The sequence below is a fragment of the Dromaius novaehollandiae genome, chromosome 1, assembly GCF_036370855.1.
Source record: "Dromaius novaehollandiae isolate bDroNov1 chromosome 1, bDroNov1.hap1, whole genome shotgun sequence".
Taxonomy (NCBI): Eukaryota; Metazoa; Chordata; class Aves; order Casuariiformes; family Dromaiidae; genus Dromaius; species Dromaius novaehollandiae.
This window is the reverse complement of record NC_088098.1, coordinates 214,277,171-214,301,079: the sequence shown is the minus strand read 5'-3', so window position 1 is coordinate 214,301,079 and position 23,909 is coordinate 214,277,171. Positions and strand designations below refer to the sequence as shown.

Here is a 23,909-nt window from a genome sequence, read left to right as displayed (position 1 = left end):
CTCAGCTGTTAATTGTATTATCCTATGAATGTTTTAAACGAACAAATGGTGCTCTTGAGTTAGAATACCTCTTTGCTCTGTGTCTGTGATACTTTCTGTTGCTGACTAGGCTCAGACCTTTATCTTATTCTGACTTGGTGTGTACTGGAGTCTTTTTTCAGCAGCACCATTGACCTTAAATTGCTTATCGCTATACCTGACACACTGCCAGACTTCAGACTTTCCTTGACACTTCCTCTGCTCCAGACCTTAGCTGTACACAAATCACTCCTGTTTTGCTGCTGTAGTTGTTGACTTTACAGTCTTCAGTTTCTTTTCTCAGAGAATGCAGAATGCCATGTTCAGACTCTTTCCCTGATTTAGTTCATGTCATACCATCACCTGAATCTCCAGCCCCCTTTTATGGTTGTCACCTCCTCTGGACTGCATTCATCATCAGACACAATGCAAAACTGGCCTCTAGTCTTTCCAATCTTTCTGTAATAAAAGTTCCCCAAATATATCCTCTGATCTTTATATGAGTTTATAAACGACTTTGTAATTGTGCTTTTTTTCCAGCAAAATCAGCTGATTCGCACGGCCAACCAGCTGCAGGATTTCTTCCCTGTGATAAAGAGGAGAATAAGAAGTCAAAAAGCTCAAGCTGTGGCATGGTGGATTCCAGCATTAAGTGTTTTCTGAGCTATCTCAGGAAAATGTCAGGCAGAGACCAGACCGAAGCCTCCATTGCCATAACTTTGGTAATTGATGCTCTGTAAGCTTTCTTCAGCTCCTCTCTGATGACACCTTCTCCTTTTGCCATACTGTTATTTTCCACATGTGCCATCCTAGGCTACCTTTGTCCCTTGTTCTGATTTTTTTAAGAGAGCTATCCATTTCTGTTTCCTGTTTCCTTAAAAACAGTAGCCTTCCCCTGTTCACTATCCCTTCAAAATCTGCTTGCTTAAGTTCTGTTTTCTTGAATTTCATGTCACTGAAGCTCACCTGCAAGGACATATATTCAACCCAGACTTCTCTGGTTCACTCTCACACATTATCCTTAAGTGAGAGAAGCTGAGCTTCTCCTCTGCCCCTCACAAAAGCAGTTTGTGAACATTTTTATGAAGGACACTAATGCGAATGGAATATTCCACTCTGCTTCTTAACTCACCTGCCTTAGGCATGTCATTAACACAGTGAACCTCTTTTGCTTCATTCCTGACTCTGAGTGCAGGCAGGAGGAGGTAGTAACAGTGGTTAAAGGAAACATTCCTCCATTTCTCTTACTACCTTTTCAGTCAGTAATCACACAATGCCTACCCAATGTTGCTTTTCACGTATCATTATAGGCAAGTCTGTCTGAGTGTTACAGAGTTACAGCAACCTCAGTATGATGCAAAACATTGACAGCTCTGACTCTTAAACCAGTTTGATAGGCAATGAACTATATTTGCCTGACTAAAATAAAAGCGGTTTATAAGAGAAAGGAATTTGGCAACTGTTATTATTAAAGAGCCCTATGCTCACCTTAAAGAAAGCACGTTGGAATGGTGTGTTTCAAGCGCATCATTTGCAAGGAGATATCTACTTATACAATACAGGACATAAATTGTCTAAGATACACTGTTTTGTATACATGGTTCACAGCAAACCCACTCTGCAATTTAACTTTTCAGCTAGACTGATGGAATTTTCTGCCCTCCTGTCTCAAATTTCAAATGCTCGGTAATGGAGCCTGTTCTTTGAAGGTACTGGAAGAGGATAGCCTACAGCTCTTTTCAACAAGAAGGAAGAATAATTGCCTTTAACCAGTGAGAGGCTGCTGAGAAAGACTTACATGTTTTCTGACAAGACAACTGATCACTCAGTGCAAGATCAGATAAATTGCTGGCCATCTGCAATAAAACTGCTACTCTACAGAGATCTCCATGGAGAATAGCTTCAGCATAACCTGGAAAGTGCTGCTGCAAATGTCAAGGCAATGGCAAGAACAAGACCTCTTTTGTAGCATACCATAATGAATAAAGACAAAAGAGATTTCTGGATTTTTTCCACTGCTCCTTGTGTAACTTTTTTCTATATATAATGATATATAATTAACGCTTGATCATTCAGATTCCATTCCAAGAAAAAATATCTAAGATGCCTAAATTACAGTAATTCTCTGGGGTGGTTACGGTAGCCCAAATGCCCACCACTTTTCCTGGAAAATTTAGCATCAGGGAATGAGATTATTCATTTATTTGTTTGTTTGTTTTTGTTTCTATAGAAATTTTAAAACACTTTCTCCCATGTTCAAGGTTTTTAGAAGGCCCTAGAAAACGTCTAGTGATTTCTTCTCATCTATATTGTTTAAAATAATTGGCTAACAATACATTAATAATTAACTGTTATATTTATAACAAGAGCTCCTCATCCCTTCTTCCAATTATTACAACCCTCCCCAAAAAAGAGAAGCAAAAAATACGGGCTTTGCAGCATGCACTGAAGGGCTTTCTGTTCCACAATTTCCCATCCATTTGGATGGTGAATTGCGCAGCAGAGTTGAAACAAAGGAACACCCAGGATATGTGGGACCTAGAAATTGTGTGGTGGGACATGCTTATTTGAGGAGTACTTCTCAGCACAGGAACAAATATATTGCTGCAGACAGATAGTCTAGCAGTCTTATACACACTGCAGTTGCTGCCCTCTGAGGGGTTTGTAGGTCAAAAGCAGCACCTTAGATTCCACCGAAAATGAACAGAAGTCAACGCTGGGGCCCTCGTATCTCATGTTCACGTCAAGGTGATCTATTTAACAAGCTCACTGGATGGAAATGCATGCACAAATAGCATTTTTACACCCCAGGTATTAACCTGTTCCCCTAAAGGCAGACACTGATCTGGACCCAGATGATTTTGAACCAAAAGATTGACGCAAAAAAGAGGTGTTCAAGTCAGGCAGAGTAAGCAATCTTGTGAAATGGGAGATACTCATGTGGCTCAACTTCAGTGCCTCAGCAGGCTCGGTGTATAACCAATGAGGAGAAGTAAGCTCCTCTGAAAGTGGATTCAGAACAAAAGATTCAGTATTCTGACTCGCAACGCAGGAGCTTCTTCTCCACCAGCTCTGCAGGCAGCCTTGGGGGACCATGCCTCAAACTTCAGCCCCTAACTAAAGTTAGGAGGCGTGAGTAGGAATATGCTGTGGAAGGTGGAAAAATTCCTTTTGTCTCCAGATCTACAGCTCTGAAAAGGAGCTTGAAAATGCAAACCAACTGTAAGGAAATGCAAACGAAGTGTAACCTGAGTCAGCAAGAAGTTTGACATAACGGCTCTCAGAGATGCAGACTGTCACATTCATCTTACTGGGCTGTGAACCCTGAAACACCTCGGGGTTTCAGCCTGGACCACACTGCCTCAGCGGAGAACTCCCTACATGTGGGGGCGTGCAGCTGTCCTTATCTCTTGGACAGGCTACAGTGATGTGACCCAAAGCCTCACAAGGCCACTGCTGGGCTGGAGGGGGAGAGGAAGTGGGGTTGGATAGAGTTTAGCTCTCTCTTTTGGGAAGAAGCCCAGCCTGCTTTGAGACAGAGAAGCAATGGACCAGGGTGAAGGCCTGACCTGTTGCCTTAACAAAGCTCCTTGTGTGGGCACTAAATTTTCACCCCCTCCCCCCTCAAAATTTATGAATCTACATTTAATTTGTTGAACTGTTTCAGCCAAAAAGGACCCTGAAAAGGAGCACTGCATTTAGGCATTTTCCATATGCAAAGTTTTGATTTCTGAGTCTGAAACATGTTCTTACTAAAAGCACTCCAATTTGTTTTTTAAATGTTTAAATAACCTAAAAAAAATTGGGTCAAGTGAAATCTCTTCCAAAATGATTTATTAAAAATACTTTTAATATAAGCAGAAAAATATATTGTTTGTTGAGGTCAGCCTCCTTCACAAGCCATCCCGATGTTTTCACTTTTGGCCAGAGTAACCAGTGTTACTGGTTGGCCAGAGTTTCTCCTGTCATTACTCCATTCCTAGCCTTCCTCTAACCTGGCTCACTCCCCACAGGGAGGCTGTTAATGATCATGCATAGCTGAGGCAAGCTTGCAGCAACAAAAATGTACTTAAGGGTTATACCATTAGTGTCTTAAAATAAACCAGCATTATAAGATCCCACCACACGCTGACAGAGTGGTCTGCTAACCAAGCAATAGCACAGACAGAAAGCTCCCAATGTGACGTTTTGCCTGTCTACACGCCGCCAGGGCTCTGTGTTGCTAAGGTCGCAGCAATCATGGCTAGTAAGAAATGAATCCACAGATCCAATCCAGTTCCATTCTACTGGAGCATCCTCCGTCTGGGTGAGGTGTACTTTGCAAAAGCCACAAGCATGACTATAACTTCCACAAAGAAAGAAATTAACCAAAAAAGGAGGGGGAAGGGTTAATCAAGTATAAATTCCTACCTCTGCCGCAGTCAGGGCCCAGAAAGCCAAGGAAGCAATGGCAAGTCCCAGACACACAGTCTCCATTCCCATAGCAATTACTGGGACAATTATCCACTGATTCTAGAAAAGAAAAGAGAATTAAGATACTTCTTCAGGCCAGAAAACCCCTCTGAGCTTGGGAGGTCTCTGTACAGTAGAAGAGCTGAAACCTCAAAGCAATTGCTGCACCCAGGACAGAAAGCATCAGTCTGAACTCCTCTAAATGGAGCTCATCCATTTACACCAATGGAAATTCAAGTCCAACACATTAGTGTGAAGTGACTGCAAATCCTATGACTAAAACTGCAGCTGCTCAGCACCCATCAGGTGTCGTCTTTACTCAGTATCTGGAATATTCCCAATATTTTTTCTCCCTGCTTATTTTTCTGACCATTTTCCCTTTTTGCATTTATTGGAGAGAAGGAATACAAGCAGTTAGGCAGAACATGTACCTTTGGTCCTATTTTGTAGACTTGGTAAGTGAACTTGGGGCATTTATTTGCACTGAACAAACTTGATCTAAGACAGAATTTTTCCCCTATGAAGTTCACTGAACAAAGGCCCTTGGTTCATCCTGTCTGCCTGTTGTTGAGGAGTTATTTCTAATTGTATGCTTTCCAGTTTGTCCTGGAAGATTATACTAACAGCCAAAAGCACTGCAGATAATATATCTCGGTGGAACAGGGATGGGACTATTCCACACTTCATTCTGTTTCTAGTTATCATCTTAAATTCCCTGACTTTGGCAAAAACACTGGCTATTCATCTTCTAAGGAAAGCTAACAGGCAAGCAAAATGATATCTAACACTTTTATCTTGTTTCGAAGGCAGCTCAGAATATTGGGGCTAAAACTTAACTTTCATAAAAGAAGCATATGATTTAGTAAAGATTATTTTTCAAAAAGAGAATGAAAATCACTGTACTTTCTTGACTAAAGTGTGAGCAAAGGTTGAGTAAATGTGAGTGGGGCTTGGAAAGATGATGGAATACTATGGTTCATTCCAGACTACTATTTCTCATTTTCTGGGAATGAAATGTGTATCCGATTAAAACTCAATTCAGTTACACAGGTGGGGCACCAGCAGTACATCTGTCCTAGAGAGGGATGGAAATCTTGGCCATGTGAATAATGACCCCACTTTCATAGAATTTCTTCAGTTCAGACCTTGTTGTAATAAAAATATTTGTAAACTTCCTATTGATATAAATGAACAAAAACAGCTGCAAGAGAAATGTGTAGATTAGTTTCTAAACGTGAATGAGAGGCAGCGTATTTCTGAATAGGTGTTCTTTGAGTGACAGAGGTATCTGAAGGCCATTTTAAAGGACGTGGTATAATTTAATTATTCAAGAAGGGCAACAGCAGTTTTAAATAATAAAAGCAGTTCCAGGCATTTATGTTTTAAGTCTTGACATCAGACTTGTCACAATCAGACAGCTCTATGCAGCAGGTGAAGTACAAGAAAGTGCTGTCAGCTTTCTAACACTTAAGTTCTAATGTTAAGCAGATAGTCACTTTGCAGTGAATGGATATACAATCACAGCATGTAGCCAACACTTTGATCTTGATTTGTCATCATTATTCCGATCAAATAGCAGGCACACTTCCTAGAATAATGAAATAGCAACTCAGGCCTTGTGCATTTTTACTGATTTTCAAGTATAGTAACTCTCACTTAATAGCAGGTATACACATGAATCTATCCTCCTGTAAATGGAAAGTTAACCTTGGCCTGTATATAGAAGAGATTCAGAACTTTGTTCATCATGTTTCAATTTCACTGCTGCAAAACCAAAAGAAAATAAACTTTCTTTATGCTTTTTTCTTTAAGCATTTTGTCTTGTTTCCCAGAAACATATGCAGAAATACTTAGAAAAAAAATATATTTACTCATGCACATATACATACTTACACATATAAGTAACATACAGAATGTGAACACTGTGAAAGAAGATAATGAGATAGGCAAACATTTAATAGCTCCTTTTACTGAAAGGGTCAGTCCTTTTTCTCTATTGCTCCTGTCCTTGGGTACAAGCCTATGCCTCCTCTTCTTTTGCTGGCTCTGGCATTTGTCAGACCCTTCAATGAGTTGGTAAAGCTTATAAAGATGGCAAAAAATTGATGCAGCAGAGAAAAAAAGTGAATCATTTTCTACTGTCATTAACTCTCTACTATCATTTTCTCACTGAAAACTGGGAGCAGAGGGAGCAGGGTCATGTTATTCAGCAATTGTGCAGTACTTAGACATCTCATGAAACCTCACCCTCATGCTATCATTCTGAATTGGAGTCTGCAAGCTGTAGCATCACTGAGTAGAGATTACATATGCATGACCTTTGAAGTCAATGGAAATACATATGTCAGTGCTTTAATGCAGGACAGACTCCCAGTGTCATGACAACACCTATGGCATAATGAAAAGGCCATTTTTTTTCAAGCTATTGCTTTACAGGACTAAATAGAGTTCTTCAAGAGGTCTAAAATATCCTTACAACTTTCTTAGTATATTTATGTAAAATAATAAATGGCATTTAGCTAAAATAATAAAAAAAACAAGCAACACCTGAAAAGCAATGTAGCATCAAACATGGCAGATATTCCAAAGTGTAATAATTCACCACATCAGCTAAAGGGCAATCTTTGTTACTGGAAATAATATTTTGCATTTATAGTGTGGCTCAGCTGATGTACTCAGTTGCCTACATTAGGACTAGGTGGGCAAGATTACGCACACCAATTAGGTGTCTAATGTAGGGTAAACTGAGCAGATCTCATTGACTATACTGACTAGGTATAATGGGATCTAGAGTCTCAGAGTGACCGCAGAAATGAAGCATACCTGTGTTTAGGCACCTAAACTTTTCTGAACCTTAGGCTGAATTCACCTGATGAATCTCACCTCACTGGTGCCTCTTCTCCTCCCCTGACTAGTTCAGACGTAGGTATTGCCACCATAGACAATACTATAGACAAGACTATATTTAGTCAGATGTATCCCATCCACTGTGACAGATGCTACTGTGTGACAAAAAAATATTAATGGAGGTTTAGGTGTTCATCTACAGATCTTTCATTTTACATTGCAAAAGGCAATGATATACACACATATTACACTTCATATATTAGACATCATCTTCTCAATCTTGATTTCCCCGAATATTCTTTGTGAGTGTGCCCTAAGTGCATTATACTGTATTATGGACATGCAACTCAAGAGGAATAAAAGAATAGTTGAATAAAACCCATTGTACCTTCTCCACTGAAGCACTTCAATAGCTTTTAATTGTGTCCTGACTGCACTATACTATTGAAAACAGAGTGGGCCCTTAAAATCCCTTCATCCTACTTAACTGCTTTCTTTGGTGCTACTTTTTTTTTTTTCTATTATAGATAAAAGTAACATTTCTAACATGCTCTAATTTCACTCACTTTGCCCTGGAATAACCTTATTGAAAGAAACAAGAGGAAGTGAAGAGGAAAAGAAACTCTTCCCCCCCCCCCCCCCCCCCCGTGGCTGGTGCCACTTACCATTTTCTAGCAGTCAAGAATAGACACTTGCCTGGTGTGACTCAGGACAATTAAGGTCTCTGCACACTTCCAAAAGCTCTTCACTACTGAGAAAATTCTGAGAAGCAATGAAGATTTATGGAATATATCATTATCCCAAAGCTGCTACATCACAGCTGAAAAAGTAATACCATATAGCAGGCGTTAAGGGAAGTGGAGCTAGTTTCTCACTAACTCCAGAGCTAATAAGAACAAACGAGGCTTGGGACTAGGCTTGTGAGCAACAAGTCTAAGTTGTCTATGTTATTCTCAGCATGGCCCTATTGCTATTCTCAGGAACGATCACAAACTGGACTTCCTTTTTACTTTGAACATTGCAGGCATCAGCAAGCCATTACTCACTTAAGACTTCTGACAAAAACCTCTAACTTCATCACAGGACTGAATATAGTTTCAGTGGTCACAGATGGTGCCAGTTGGAGAGCTGACCTGATTGTTGTGCTTTCTGGAATGTACACACACACACAAAAAGGCAGGCATACTGCTCTAATATCTAACTTTCAAATTAAACAGGAGGCGATAGGTGACCGGTATAAGGAATTAGGGAGTAGAGATGGGGGGACCTTAAAAAGTATGAAGAAGCAGATGAACGAATTAGCACATCTGTCACAGAAGCAAGTACTTAGGCAAAATATTATTTTATAGGGCTAGAAGATAGAAGAGATTAAACTCTTAAGCTCCAGGAAGCCCTTAAGTTAGCAGCACAAAGCAACTATCTAAAAAAAGCTTTGTCCTTTAAGTATGTCCATAGTCAACATTGCTACGTGGGTGACAAACTGCCATTCAATAAATAAAAACAGGTGACTGTAGCTATGGCAAGGTTCTACTTTCCATTCTAAAATTTACTCTGTAAGTTGTTGTGCATAATTATAAGGATACTTTCCAATACATACACAATTGCATATGGTAATTTATGAATAATGCCATGGGAACTGCTTTAGAGAATCCTGACAATGTTTTGTTGTTTTTATTTTTAAATTGTTAAAGTTCATTGTGTGACCACGGAGGATTCATTTTTAGAAAGAGATATATGGTCTCTGTTTTCAATCTGACTCCCACAGTTTTCTCTCGGGTTCCAGATCTCTGAAGTGCTCTGATTGACACCAGCTGGTAAGGGCACAGCTTATTAGCTAGAGGGTCAGCCAATGAATGATGCATGATACTATCATATGGTTTTGCTATAGCAGCCAAAGAGAACATTGAAAATGTTGCTTCCTAGCCACCTTCCAATGACAAATGGCAGCGGGAGCAAACTTCCTCACACGGGGGATAGACTAGGAAAGCTTAGGATGGTGTGGCTTCAAATGGAGATTGCAGAAGCTTGCGTATGGAAGCAATTGTCCTGCCAGCTTCAAAATCTAATTAGCAACTGAAAAAACAAGTCATTTCCTGAATAAACATTGTAAACATGCAGATCTCCTCTGAGAGAAAGAGTAAATGACATAATGAGATGCACTGCCTGCAGATCCACATTGTCTCATTTTGCAGGACAATACAGAAATGTCTTGTCTGAGGCAGCAGGTATTCCCTATCCAAGTCCAACCCACCTCACTTAGGAAAAGGAGAAGGATGTACAAAAGTGCTTTCAGATTAATAAAAATGAGAGATGGAAAACATCCAGAAAGTTGAAAAGCCAAGAATTCTACAAGAGCAAAAAAAGAAAAAAAAAAGGTGCTTCCTATATAAGAGCTTTAATTATCAAATCAGAAAAGAAACCAGACTGTGTGCTGGAGTAAACTTGCTTTACTTCATGCACCACATCATTGACTTGTACCTGCTGAAGATATTTCAGGATTTTTACCATTTCTCTTAGGGAACTTTTTTCAGCATGAACAATCTTAGAGCTGGTAGATTTTGTGGGAAACCCAGCAGAAATCTTTCATCCCACTGCTTCTTTTCCCAATGCAATCATTCCCTACCCTGAGAGAAGCTATAAACTGGTTTGATCCTGACCGTACCATAATAAGACTTCACACTACACTATCTTTCATTTAAGGCTATCACTGAGTTCAATAGGAAATTGCTAACTGTTACCATTCCCATTTTTTAGTCTGGGAATCTGAAGCATAAGTAAATACACCGTTTACTTTATATCATAAACAGGCTCATGTGACAGAGACAAACCTCCCAGGCTGACGGTCTGCTCAGGGGATCACTTTGCTGCTGACAAATAGCCCCGTGAAAGCTAACTCCACTGCGGTGAGCTCTATAAAGATCTGTCAGTCTGGCTTACAATTACCTACATAAATTACCTTTATTCAGATGAAATACAATAAACGTATTAAGGAGACAGAAAAATTATTAGACTCTTGATAGACTTTTCTTTTAGATAATTAACATGTTCACTGGTCAGCAATATAGCTACTTGAACTGTATTTCCACCTTATTTATTTACAATGCAACATTCAGCTTAATAGCTTGTTTCTATATCTTTGGGCCAGAGGCCAAGGCAGATGTCTGCCTGACACCAAATCCTATTAGAAGCTGCAGTAACACAATTGTGTGTTAAAGCTAAATATTTTATAGCTTACACTTGCCACCAAGCATCATCATTCCCTGGGCATTTAAAGTCAACTATCTACTGGCAACGAAAAACTAGTTATCTAGCTGGCAATTGAAGGTAGTAGCTTTCCTGGGAGTTAATAAGCACCAGGACTGCTTTCTAAGAACTGATTAAATGCCATTCAATGTAGTGGCATTGTATGAATTCAAATGTAACCATCTCCTTCGATAACCTGAACGAGCTGCTCTGGAACTGGCAGTGTTTGGTATCAGATACACGTAGGAATAACACTGCATTAGAACGGTCGTGATTTAATGAATCAGTGCTGATACTGGTTTCTTTAATGAAGGTGCAATGAATACCAAATTTGTTTTACAGATGAGAAAATTAAATGCAGGAAGTGAGATGCCAAGAAAAGAACAGGTTCTAGGTATCCTTGTTCTTTGTCCTCTTCATCAACGAGTAGCCCAATCCACCTCCACAGAAGAAATGGCCTCAAAATCTTTTGTTCTGCGGAGACTAGAAGATTAATTAAATACTAAGCTAATGTGACCAACCTTCAGAAGAAAAGGTGCTCTCTAAAGGTGTATCCCTGGGGTTTGGTATATGTGGCAATTTACTTCAGGCTCCGCACGGCAACAGTATGGCTTCCAGACTGCCTGAAAGCAGGCAGAGAAAGCTTGTATTTACTAAGCCGCAGGCAGAACCTCCTTGGGCTTGCCTGCAAAGACTGTCCTTGGGAGGTTGTTTGGGCTAGGCTTCTCATTAAGCACTACCACTGGAAGCTTAAGGAGTTGTTGCTCAACAACTATAAAACAGGGTGAACCCAGAGCAGTTAGAATAACCAACTCTTTGTACCATGTGCAGCACAACCCAGCTTAAAACTCACACTTTCTCATCTTCACCATTATAAAGTGAGAGGATCTATCCATGCTTGTGGACAATCTTTCCACAAGAATAAATAAAGGCATGTCCTCCAAATCCAGTCCAGTTTTGTTATGTATACTGACTGGAATAATAAAATATTCTACCCTTTCCTTACAAGCTCTGACCATCTGTAAACACAGATGCATTAATTTTAAAAAGTAAGTAAATAAAATAAACTCAATTTGTGGATGTAAAACAAGTACTTAGAGGAGAAATATTTTATGCATCAAATATTTATTGTCATATAGAGTATTGTTCCTGACGGTCCATTGGCCTATTCTCTGGCTAGTCTCGTTCCACTGCCCAAAGAGGATGCTTTGCAGTGAAAGACTCAGTGCACATGGAGCAGAGCAGAAGGTCGTTAGACTCCATGGTTCATATCTAACCTTGAAATCCTCTGTGCTAGTCACGTCAATGGGGCCATGAGGAGTGTGTGGCAGCCCACTCACCCTACAACGAATTGCACCCCTTGGGAAAGCGAAGGAACACCCCACTCCGTGCTGCTGCACCGGAGCTGGCAGCCTTAGCAAGCCACATACTCCCCTCGCCTTTCTTAGACCTAGTGTTTGCACGGGATGAAGTACTTTCACCAACAAGCTTATGGCACTAATGGCTCTCTTTCACAGGAATGCTCATTGTCACTTCCCTAATTACATTAGCAGTAATTTTAATAGGAAGCTGGTAGTAGAACATGAAAGGCAAAGAAGATTCTGAAGCTCTGTGAACACAAGCTAGCATTTAATTTACTCCTCAGTTGTAGAGCTTGCAGTCTTGTTTATTTTTCAGAGAAATGATGCTTTTCGATTGAATTTCACTGCAGGGTAGGTAGATTCTGTGTCTAGAGAACTGTCACCTGCTCTTGTAATTGTGATAACAATGCCAGAGAAACGTGGAGGTGAGAGGGGATAAAACAGGTTTCAGATAACTTTAAACATCAGACTTGACATTTTGAGAGAAAAAAAAAAGGCTCTAGAAACAAAGGAAATATGGAAATGATGGGTTCTTGCTCCTCCTCTTCCTTCCCCAGCTGAAGTTTGAAACGACTGATTCATTTTTATGGTACATCCTCACCTGCTGAGACTTCGATTTTTCTGCTTCATTTGTGTTTTATAAGGCTTTTACTTTTCTAGCTCAAGTAAGCCACACCTGGCAGCCAGGGATGTGAAAGTCTTGACAGCATCATGGAAACTCAGTCATTATTTCTGAGTGCTCTTTCACAGTTTCCTCTTCTGTAGGGCACCTAGTGTGATGCTGATACTGCTAATGCCACTTGATGGTTTGCCAGATTTTGATTTTTTCTTTTTTTTTGCTGAAGGCTGGGAGGTCTGCTTTAATTAAAGATCCATGCATATAACCCTGTTTTGCTCTCATATCCCAGTGGAACTCTAACCTTCACATGCAGGTATCAGGATGCTAAATTAGGAAAAGGGCAACAGGCAGGCAGTCCTTTAAATAACTCCTTAAATCACTCCTGATTCTGGAAAGTCAGAGTGAAGTACAATAACCATAGCATCCAATTGCATGTTACTCTCCCCCATTCTTTATCTGTAAGGGCTATAAAAAAAGCTAGCTGTAATAGCAGATACCCCAGATCCCCATCAATGTATTCACGGCATATACCTATTCAAGCCAGCGGTGACTCTACAGTCTGGATAATTTTAACAGGTGATGGTGAAGCACAAAAAGTTTGTCATTCCTGTTCAGTTTAGGTTGCTTATTGAAACTATCCAGCGCTACCGAGTTTGCCAGGTTTGCAATACAACATGGAAGCATGCCTTCCTTTGCAATATCTGTACTTTTGCTTCTAGCCCTGGCTTGAAATATCTATCCAGGTACTCAGATGGCTCTCAGCACAATAGCATCGGTCTTCCTCACAGTATTTCAAGCACATACGATTTCAAACGCAGCTGGAAATACTGGAAATATTTTTGAGCTTCTGCTTCAGCCAGAAACTAAGTGGGAACAGTTTGGGGAGTAAATAAAGGAGAGACTAAGCACAATCATTTCAAAAGTATAAACCGCATTTGGCCTGAATTCGGCTGGCCTACGAGAAAGCTTTATCGCGCTGGCTCACTCCTTTCTCTCACTGTTTTCATTTTAAGAAGAAATCTTTCTAGTGCACAATGCCTGATAATCTAAAGCTATAAGTGGGTTGAAAGCATAAGGTGTAATGGGATTTCAAAAGCACTTGGGCACTGGTCTATGTACACTACCATTTAAGTTAATGATAAAATCTCCATTGACTTCACTGGGACCAGAATGAAAGTAACTTTTAGAAAATCCTGCTAATGTACTTCTGTTGTTCATAGGGATATAGAGGGAACACTGTTTTCTTCCCTGAGAATGTGAGCAATGCTGAAAGCATGAAAGGCCTATGAAATACAGTTCTTAAGCAGTCATATGTCGAGCATTTGAAAAAAACTCTTGTTCGAAATCACTTGAAATGTGATCATGGGTTAGAAGTTAATTGGGAAAAGCTTTCAGTGAATCATTTGAAACAAACAGTAGCCCTTGGGCTGAAGTCTCCTTCCTCCTTCTAAGATGCACCTTTTAAGCATGCTATCACTTTAGCCCTGATGACTACTACATGGCAAGACTGTGGAGGTCTAGACAAATGCCTTGAGAATGTTTCCCTTTCCTTCTTCTTTTTCTTCTTCTTTTTTTTCTTTTTTCTTTTTCTTTTCTTTTTTTTTTTTTGCAGCTGGAATATTTTTAAGGCTGAATTTTGCTCCAGTAAATGAAACTCTCATATGCCCAATTGGCCCAAGGGACTCCAAAGATTTTTTTTTCTTTTTTTTTGTTCCTTCTCAATCTCATAAATTGTTACAAACTAATACAGGAAACAACAATTATTCAGCCTTCAGGGTTCAACTTCTGGAACTGCACTAGCAAGCGGGAAGTTACTTCATGTTCAGTCCATTACAATTTCTACTCCTGTAGCTTGAGGCAAGGCTAAAGTTGGCTTTGAGTTTCATTTTAAATGATGTTGTAAGTTGGTGTATTCTAGGAAAAAAAAGCAAACTATTCTTATATTCACACACACAAGACTTCAAATGCAATCTGATTCAGTCAAACAAATGCCATAAAAACTTGGCAGTATTATCATTTTAGGTGCACTAAAGTTCAACCTTCATTTTACATAAAGTCTTTAGCAAATATATCAAGCTTGACAAATAAGGATGCGTTAGCTGGACTGGCTGACGTCTGGGGTCCAGTTACACTGCCAAAAGTTAGGTGCCTGATGCTATGGATATGCCCTCAAGCATGTTGCCTGGGCTCCAGCTACTCCAGAAAGGCATCAGTGTCCCTGAGGCTCTATGACAGATCTGCCATCCCCACAGAGACATCCGAGATCCCCTAGGGCATCCCAGATGGCACTAGATGCTTGTGCTTAGGTAGCTGAGTTGAGTCCTCAACAGTCTTAGAGCAGGGCCAGGGAAAAAGCAGAACTCATGGCTCTGTTTCTGCCTCTAATTGACTTGCTGTGCAAACCTGGTCAAATCATGCCACTTCTCAGAGCCTCCAGCAGCCCCTCTAGAAATCAGTTTAACACAATTTATTTAGCTCTTATTCTGTTGTAGCACTTAGATAAAGAAAGAAGTCACACATTAAATACACAGAACAGCCGTTATCATGTAAAAAGTCAACATATGCCAGGCGTTAATGTACAGACTATGTCCTAATTCCCCCACCCCTGCGCGAAAGGGGAGACTGGTCCAGAAGCTCTGGAGGCGTTGACGTTTTTGGCTTCTACTCTGTCATGTGGTCAATTAACCGCATGCAAGTACATACATTATGGGTACGGCTTAAACACAGCCTTCAGAAAATTAAGTCTTCAAAACTCTATTGTTCTAGCACAGAAAAGGTTCTCCTTTTGTTTGCCAAAGTGGACAAGAAACTCTCAGCACCTTATTTCTGTGCTTTAGCAGGAGAGCATTCATGGAAAGAAAAGTCTGTACAGAGCTGTTCTAGCAGCCCAGTAATATGACACAGGAATAAAACAAGCTGTGCTTACATTAGCCTGCAGTCTGGGGTGCATGGAAAGAGCTATATACAAAAGTGCAGAAACGAAAACCATATGTAGTGTTTTACACGTTTCTCCAGAAACCTTCAGATTACACTAGAAGCTGTGTCATTAAGGCAGAATTCTGCTGTTCTGAAAAAATGAACTGAAAAAGAAAAGAGAGACAGAAATAACAGAAAGAAAGAAAAAAGGCTTTAACTTACTATTAAATAAACCTTTTCTTGACCCTAAAACTAAAGTAATTACCCCAATCAATAAACCTTTTGTACAAGCTCTGTCAGATCAAGAGAACTTGCCTGTCTGCAAGCAGCACAGTGACAAGCAAGTTCAAGGCTACCAGCCCATGTAAGTATAGATGTAGGCAGAGCTTTTCAAAAAGACAAATTTACCTTCCTTTTTTTTTTTTTTCTGTTTAAACTGTGATCAAAACCAGACAAAATCTGGATTATTAAAGGCATTCAGACATCTAACTTCTGAATGAATACTCGTTGGCATCTAAATATCTTTACAAACATGGCTTAGCTTCTTTTGTGCAATAATGTAAATGTGTGTCTGCTTTTCTGTCTATTTTTCCACCCAAATTATCACCTGGAATCATAAGATCTATTGAAAGATGAGTACACATATACACACAAAAATAAAAAACAAGAAGAAGCTCAAGTGTAATGTTAAACGAATTACTCTATCTCTGGTTTAAAACTAATCTAGCTTTATACACTATAATCTTCTACTGCTAGCCTAGTTTTTTCTTTCAAAGCATCAATGAAGAGATATGCTGTATATGGAAACAGCAGCTGTGGAAGTTGTTACAGCCAAGTATCTGACCTTTACAGGCTTCTTATTATTTAATTATCTTTGAGATGTGTCCCTGATTTCCCCTTTATTAGAGATGCCTTAAGTCTTCAACTGAAAAATCCTGAAATAATAATTTTGCCTGCCATTACGGCTTGGGAAGCAGGGTTGTTATGTAAGAATCATTTTAGACACTTGCAGAGAGGAAAAAAGGTCACCACAAATAACATCTAGATTTGAAACGATTGGTCGGACTGCAGGTTTTTTGGAAGGGCTCCGGCCCCAGCAGACGCAGGCAGAAAGCAGCACTGAGCAGAGGGACTGGTGCGCCATAGGAACAGATGTTAGACAGGAGGTCGGGCAGCCCCCCATCAACCTGCATGGTTCAGCTGCAATGCCAAACATGTCCTTCCTCTTGCGTTTTCTTAGAGGAATTCCAGCCAACTGGCAGGATGAAAACTGTCCACAAACATCACTGACCGAAGCTGAACGGGATTTAAGAACCTGGAACAATGCTTGATCTGTTAGTATTGAAATGAAAGGGCAGGCAGCGAGATAAGCTCTGATACGGGGACATGCTGAGCCCCTTGGCTCACTTCAGGGGGAAATGAGACAGTTCATCAGTTTTTGGGACTGGGACATAGGTGGAAAGATTTAGGGAGCACTGATAAAGTTACTGCTGAGCCCGAGCTGCTGCACTTTTACAGGGCATATCCATACCCATATAAAAACATGATCACTGTTTCATTGGGTATAGCAAACAAAAACCTGTGGCCACGGGGAGTAAAAACTAATGTGAAAAGTGTGAGCACCTCCCCACATCCCTCCTTCCATTTCCGGATTCAGGCTCAGGCCATGTTTGCTTTTTATTAAGCTCCATAAAACAAACAGACTGGATTTACACATAGCCTGGATGAAAAACTGGCATCACACCAAACACACTATTAAACTTTTTTGGTGAGGGGAATTCCTCCAGCTCATAGAAAGCTCAGATGGAGAGAGTTCACCCCACATCCCCACCTCCTAAGGCAATGCCCTACTGGCCTGGGTTGGGTTTGGCTAGATGGGGCTATCGCTCTCCTATCCTCCTGCTACCCTTCTGCGTGAATAATTCAACTCTCACCAGAGGACCTTAGGTCCTGTGGCCAGCTGGCTGTTTTGTGGAAGACACCTTTCAACACTGCAGCATAACCTGAACCTACTCTGTGAATAAACATAAGTTTTCAATCAAACAGTGCTGTCAGCCTAACGTCTTTCATGAGACCAAATTCACAAGGAAAAAAGCCTGAACCAGATGGATGTGCAGATACACACAAAAACAAACACAGGATGCTGTCTGGGGATCAGCAGCAGAGGTGATGGAATCTGGGAGGCACATTTCTGCCTTACACAAAGGAAGATCACAGCCTGGCAGGGACTCATAAAGGACCCTTTTGTCTCCTAGCTCAACTGAGTGACTCCTTCTTCTCTAAATATTACCTACTAGCTTTGCCACACTCAGGGAAGCTGGGTAAGAGCTGACTGAAACTAAACAGCAGGAAATGAAGCATCAGAAAAAGGGTGGTTGCAACAACAGGGTAATCAAAAAAGGCATTGACCATCTGATGGAGTGTCTGTCAGGCAACGGCTTGCACTGGGACACAGACAGCTGAAGGCAAAAAACTATTTGCGGATCATGGAAAGCTCTGCTGTTATTTTGCCAGAGAGATCAAAAACATCAAAAGTGAAGTTGTGATTTTCCTCCCCACTGTGCTTCTCATATGTCACTATTTTTCTTTTCCTCTGCAGACCGAGCAGAAGGAAAGAGTTTTGAGTCTGGGAAGGAACAGGCTGTTAATGGATCATCTGAAGAGGGGTACCACAAGGTGAAAGTGCTCAGAAGTCCCTCTGTGAATCAAGGCAGTGGATAGCTTGACCATAATCATGCAATAGGGAAGAACAACATTCATAGTAACTGAACACTTCCACGGAGCAGCTGGAGCCCAGGTAACATGTAAAGGGTCCTGATCTAGCAAAGTACTTGCTAAACTTTCAGCATGTCATAAGTGTTTTGCTGGACAAAGTCTAAGGACAAGTTTAGGCTAAGGCAGTTGATGGACATTAAATCCACTTTTCCTCATTCAGAGTACTGAAGATCTACTTGTACATGGAGAGTTAAATCAAGTAACTTAGGCATTGAGGAGCTAAAAGAAAGTGCAAGCCAGAACAGATCGCAGCCCATGTTAGCTTGCACAGTCTCCTGACTCCCCAGTATTTACATGAAGCCAATTTAGACTTTCCCAGACATTAGCAAAGCCAGTGTAAATAACTTTAATGGCTTTGAGACTGTAAGTGAATCACACGTATGCATCCCCTCTGAATTGGAAGTTGAGAGAGTCTAAGTTAGTGTACACATAGGCACCGAATGTAAGGCAAGCAAATCTGAGTTGCTCAGACTCTTCCTATTCCCTTGGTTAAGAACAAGCTAAACACTTAGGCATTTTCACTCAGGGCTAAATAAGAATGATTCATGCCACTTCTCACAGAAGTTTGGCACTCAGGAAAGTTCCCAGTCCCATGCTTGCCTCTGTGTCCAATAATTGCTTCTCTTGTCCCTAAGTTCAGTCCTACTGTGAAGCACTCCTCTATGGGTGTCCTTCTTACGTGTGAACTGCTATGCTAGGGATTGTATGGGGGTTGGTTGTATTTTAGGCTACTGCAGGAAGGGAGCTCGCCTTTTGATGTATATTGTAATGTGCTGTATATGCTGGCAGGCTCTTATAAATAATACCACCAGCTCACTTTGTACTTTGATGAAAGAAAGTACTTAGGGGTAGTTTTCTTTACGGATAGTGGAGGGGGCAGGAATAACAACGGTCCTTTCTTAAACTTAACCACTGTCTCTTGCAGAAGATAAAAGCAATAAAAAACCTTGCATCCCACCATGGTCATTCTACATGTGCTTCCTGTTGCTTGTTGGGTGACATGCTGGTAAACAGAGACGCTCTCCTCTCACAGATAGATGATTTCTCTTTTCCTTTTGATTTCTCTGTGGCCCTGCACAGCCAGGCTTTCCTGAGCTCAGCAGTAGTAGCTGCTGAAAGACTCTTTCTCTGACTCTATAGATGCTGTTTTCAGGCCCTCAGATGTTCCTTGCCTCTACTGAGCAGATTTTTTGGCCAACATCTCTGTCTCAGATGTGCTGATTCCAGCTTTTCCTCAGCCTACTATTTTGTTCCACTTCTACCAGATTGCTCTGAATGAATCACCACTATCAGGCAGAGGTGAATCCACAAGGTGCTTTTCAGAGAAGTGTTTCTATTAGAAATTTCAGAAAGTGCCACCAATGTTATTTACAAGAAGGTTAATTTATTATTGAGAGACTGTCATCTTGCATTCCTTTATAATGTTTTGCATTGTAATTCAGAGGAATGGGCTAGAAAAATTGTTATTAAATACTGAAAACTTTCCTAGAATAACCTTTTTCTCCCTCCACCTGAATTACCAGTATTAGGCAGAAGTATAAGCTTTGACAGGCATTACGATGCTAGGTTTACAGAAATGGCATGTAAAAGGCACACATTTTGACACCACCTAACTCTTTAATAATGATGGTTCCACATCCTTTTAGAAAACAGGCTAAACTGCCATCTCTTGCCCTCAAAATCAGTGCTAATGTTCCTGAGTGGATTTAGTTATAGCTCTATAGGATTACAAAACAGTATGATGGACAGCCTCAGAGTTTATGAAATTAAATGTGCTATCAAACTGGGAATACAGATTTTTTTTTTCCATTTTGCTCCAGTTTCCACCAGAATAATGGAAGGCACAATCATTCCAGACAAGCACTGCACAGTAATTGTAGTTGATGTTGTCGTACAGAGCAAATGGCCTGCAATGATTTTACTGCTCTGAAAAATCCAGCCTGTTAGAACACAGCAGATAAACTTGGCAAAATCAGTATCCTCTCCATTCAACATTTTTATTGCTGAAGTAAAGGCTGTAATGTTTTACTCAGGTGAGTCCTTTCCTTACTCACAGGGGAGTTTTGCCTGAGGAACGCCTGCAGAATTTGTACTTATCATTGTTATCCCCATTATCAATTTGGTGCTTTCCACTATCAAGCATGATTATTAATTAATGCTTCATGCTTTGTCCCAGCAGTTCAATCACCCTCACAGCATCTCTGGGGAAATGTCATTCTCCTCCATTTTACATGGTGAGCAGCTGAAGCGTGAGTTTGCGCTGCATCAGAATTAGCACATCAATCAGCATCCAGTTCTGAACAGGCTGCTGGTCCTCTTCTCAGATCACTGGATCCTACCTCCTCCTGCTATACTGCTGTAAGTATGCTTACAGCTACACTTTTCAAATGCACTTTCACTGTAAGCATTAAGTTGTTGCAATAATAAAGGGAGATTTTTCTGTGTGCTCCTGCCACAGAAATCAAATGAAATGGCAACTTGCCTCTGACAGTCAAGACAACTCCTGCACAGCTTCCTCACCCCGCACAGATCTAAGGCTCCCATCACATGTGACTTGACTTATTTGTTTGGCACTGCAATTTTACACCCTGGTTCATAAACACCATGTCAAGTTGCTGTATCCTCTTGGCTGTGGCACCAAAAAAAATTATAACACTGCAGTACTATAGTATTTATAGTTTTAAAATGTAGCAACCGTGTCTTGTCAGACCTCATGAATACAGTAGAAAGGTTCGGAAGCAATACAGTGTCTTTACACAGAAACCCGCCTCGATTTTTTTTAAACAAGCTGTTGAAAACAAGACTAAAGAGAAAGGTACTAACTGGTTACAGCTACTACATATCACTTTTTTAACTGCTACTCTTTTATGGCCAAATTCTCGTCAAGAAGCCACATCTTCCATATCTAAAATTCTTACTCATCTGAACTGAGTCTCAAAATGAGTAGCTTGTGCCTAAACAGTTTTTCCTGTGCGTTATTGCTTTCTGTTGTCGTAAAGCTGCCAGCGAGCAAAAGTGATTCCCATGTATGGGACAAAGCTCTCTCTTGCAATATAGCAAAAGAAAACTTCCTAGTCCTGAAAGACAGAATGACTCAAGGTAAGTGATGGATGCATCATGGACTCTTCTGCTTGTCACATGGCCAGTGTGACAGTCCTAAAGACAGCCTGAAATGTATCTCACCCACACTGTTCCTCCAGTGATCAAACGTAAGTTAAGAATGTTTTTCCTTTTTTTTTTCTGTGTTGGTGCAATGAGACTGGGATAAAACTCTAGATACAATTTCCTTTGTTGTTTTGTCCTCTACTGTTCCTTTTTTCTAAAAGAACAGTGACTGGTGACTGTGCTTTAAAAATACTTTCCACTGTGAGAGCTTTACTGATTTCATGAACTGGGAAATTTTAAACTGGAGAAATGTCTGCAGCAGAAATTAAAAAAAAAAAAAAAAAAACAGTTGCTCTCAGAAGGACACTTGGGGGTTCTTTTGGGCTATCGATAAAAGTAAAAACTCAACTCTCAACACCGCTAAAGCAAATCAAATGAAAGTAAATCCACGTTTCATAGAGCAAGCCTTCTATTTCGTTAGCTAACATGCAATTATTTCTGTTGTTGTTTAAGTGTGAACAGCATTGAACATGTGAAGTTCCAGGTTTTAAATTTAACACAGAGTATTATGGCAGTGTTTCATCTTGTGCATTAGATAAACTTTAGCACTGAAACTGAATATTGAAATCTTAATGACTTTGCTTTAATAAGGCCTAAACTTTTAATTAACCTGCCAAGACAAATTACAGCCCATAGCTCTTAGGTAACTATTGCAGACAGCTGAGACTCAACACCAATGCCTCTTTTTGGAGAGGGATTAATGGCAGCTTTGGAATGAGTCTGCTTTTTTCAGCAAAGAGAAAAAGTCCATTAAACAATCACTGTGGTTGAAGAAAGCTGAGTGCTAGTTTTATGGAACAATCTTTGAATTACAACTGAATGAATTTGGGGATATGGACAGGTTCAGCAGGTCAGTCAAATCTAAAGTATTATTGAGTCTGAAGCAGATTCTGAGGAATGGCTGAATGTAAACAGGAGACTGGGGCTTGTTCATGGAGTGTGATATTTACAGGGTGGAGGAAGAATACCCAGTGTGCTGTGCTGTCAGGGAGCTCACCGACAACATCCTGTCCTTCTTAGACATAATAAATTAGTGTCTGTGCGCTGAACCGGCAGGGCACTTTACCGTAACAGCAACTAAAAGATCTGTAGAGTTAATTTGCACTTGTTAAAAAAATCTCAGCTTCTTTCTGTTAGAAAGAAGCTGTTACTGTGTTTCTTACTACAAAGTCTTGTAGTGCTCTTTACAAGGCTGGAGTTTAACCCCAATACTCTACCTGAACTCCAGGCTGGGTAATTTTGATGGTGCTGAAAGGCTCATTCAGATAGGACTGCCACATTAAACTGTTGCATGGTGCTGCTGTGTGCTGTTAAACCATTCTTCTACCACAAGGGAAAAAAAGCTAAATAAAAAGGGAAGAGAATGAAGTAGGGAAGTTCAAGCTTATAATCCATCTGTGGTACTGGGTGCAATCTGGTTCTGGATATAGTTATTAAAAAGGCCTATAAAATACTTATGAGCTATTTAAGGCCTAACAGTATTTAGGCCGCTGTTAAATACATCCTCTACAAGCATTGTGTCCAAAATCACACAAAGTTACCATGCAATTTGAGTATGTGCATTAATAGCTTGCCTCAAGCTAGACAGTTTAGGACTAATACAGGAAATCCTTACCAATAGCAGTAGTAAGAAAAGAAACCACTTCTGATTCCTTGCCATCATTGTAGAAGGCCAAATGCCATATTCCTGAATCCAAATACTGGATAAACCCCGTCTCATGGCTGGACAATGGCACGAAAGTTCTGTGTTGCCGCTGAGGTCCTTCTAGGCTTCTTGCCTCCTGCGTCAGTAGACGTCTTCCATCAAGGAGCTCAACAAAATCAAACTGAAATATAAAAAAAGAATGTTTTTCCATGTGTGTTCCAAGCTCTGGGTCTGTCTTATGAGGAAGACAGACATACTTTGCATCAAGTGTTAGAAACGTGCATTTACAGAACCATCCTAAACAGGATTTTCTCTAGCAACTCAAGCATGTTCTTGGACCACTGGCAAGTAACCGTAACCGTTTTGGAAATAGCTAGCATATAAATGTATTCATCTGTAATTACATGAATCAAGAAATCATCTGTATTTAGAATGGGGTTTGAGCATATTGACCCTACTGATGTGCTTTTGTTTTGTAGAAACATAGGCAGGAAAAACTGATGTCCAGGGAATTTGTTTGACATGTCTAAATTGCACTGTAAGTATGTTGATAAAAAGAATCTACTCAAAAGCTTATTTGTCATTTTATTTGTGTCTTAGATAATAAGGACAATAGACCTGAAAAAAATTATCTAGCCTAACTGGATTGTTTCCTAGAATTGCTTTCAGTTATCAAGAAAAAAAAAAAAAAAAGCTGGATTTGCAAGTAGACTCTGGTAGAGGTTTGGCAGAAGCGTTTTGCTTAGCCAGCAAGGATTTTATCTTAAATTACTAGCAAAAGTGGTTGAAAGATCCTAGAAGACAAAGACAGAAAATAGAGTAGCGTATAAAAGTTCCATTTAGGGGGCTGCCTCTTGGATGTTTTCCC

General features: G+C 40.3%; 1 protein-coding gene across 5 annotated transcripts in view; it reads right to left on the bottom strand.

Moving 5' to 3' along the window:
* Nucleotides 1–23,909, bottom strand: part of TENM4 (teneurin transmembrane protein 4) — a 587,496-nt gene that overhangs the window by 153,119 nt on the left and 410,468 nt on the right. For all 5 annotated transcript variants that reach the window (XM_064505185.1, XM_026096126.2, XM_026096128.2 and 2 more), the window contains 2 exons: nucleotides 23,012–23,222; nucleotides 4,429–4,530 (listed from right to left, as the gene is read on the bottom strand). In XM_064505185.1, the coding sequence (XP_064361255.1) occupies nucleotides 4,429–4,530; nucleotides 23,012–23,222 (313 nt within the window). The remainder of the gene's footprint in view (nucleotides 1–4,428; nucleotides 4,531–23,011; nucleotides 23,223–23,909) is intronic.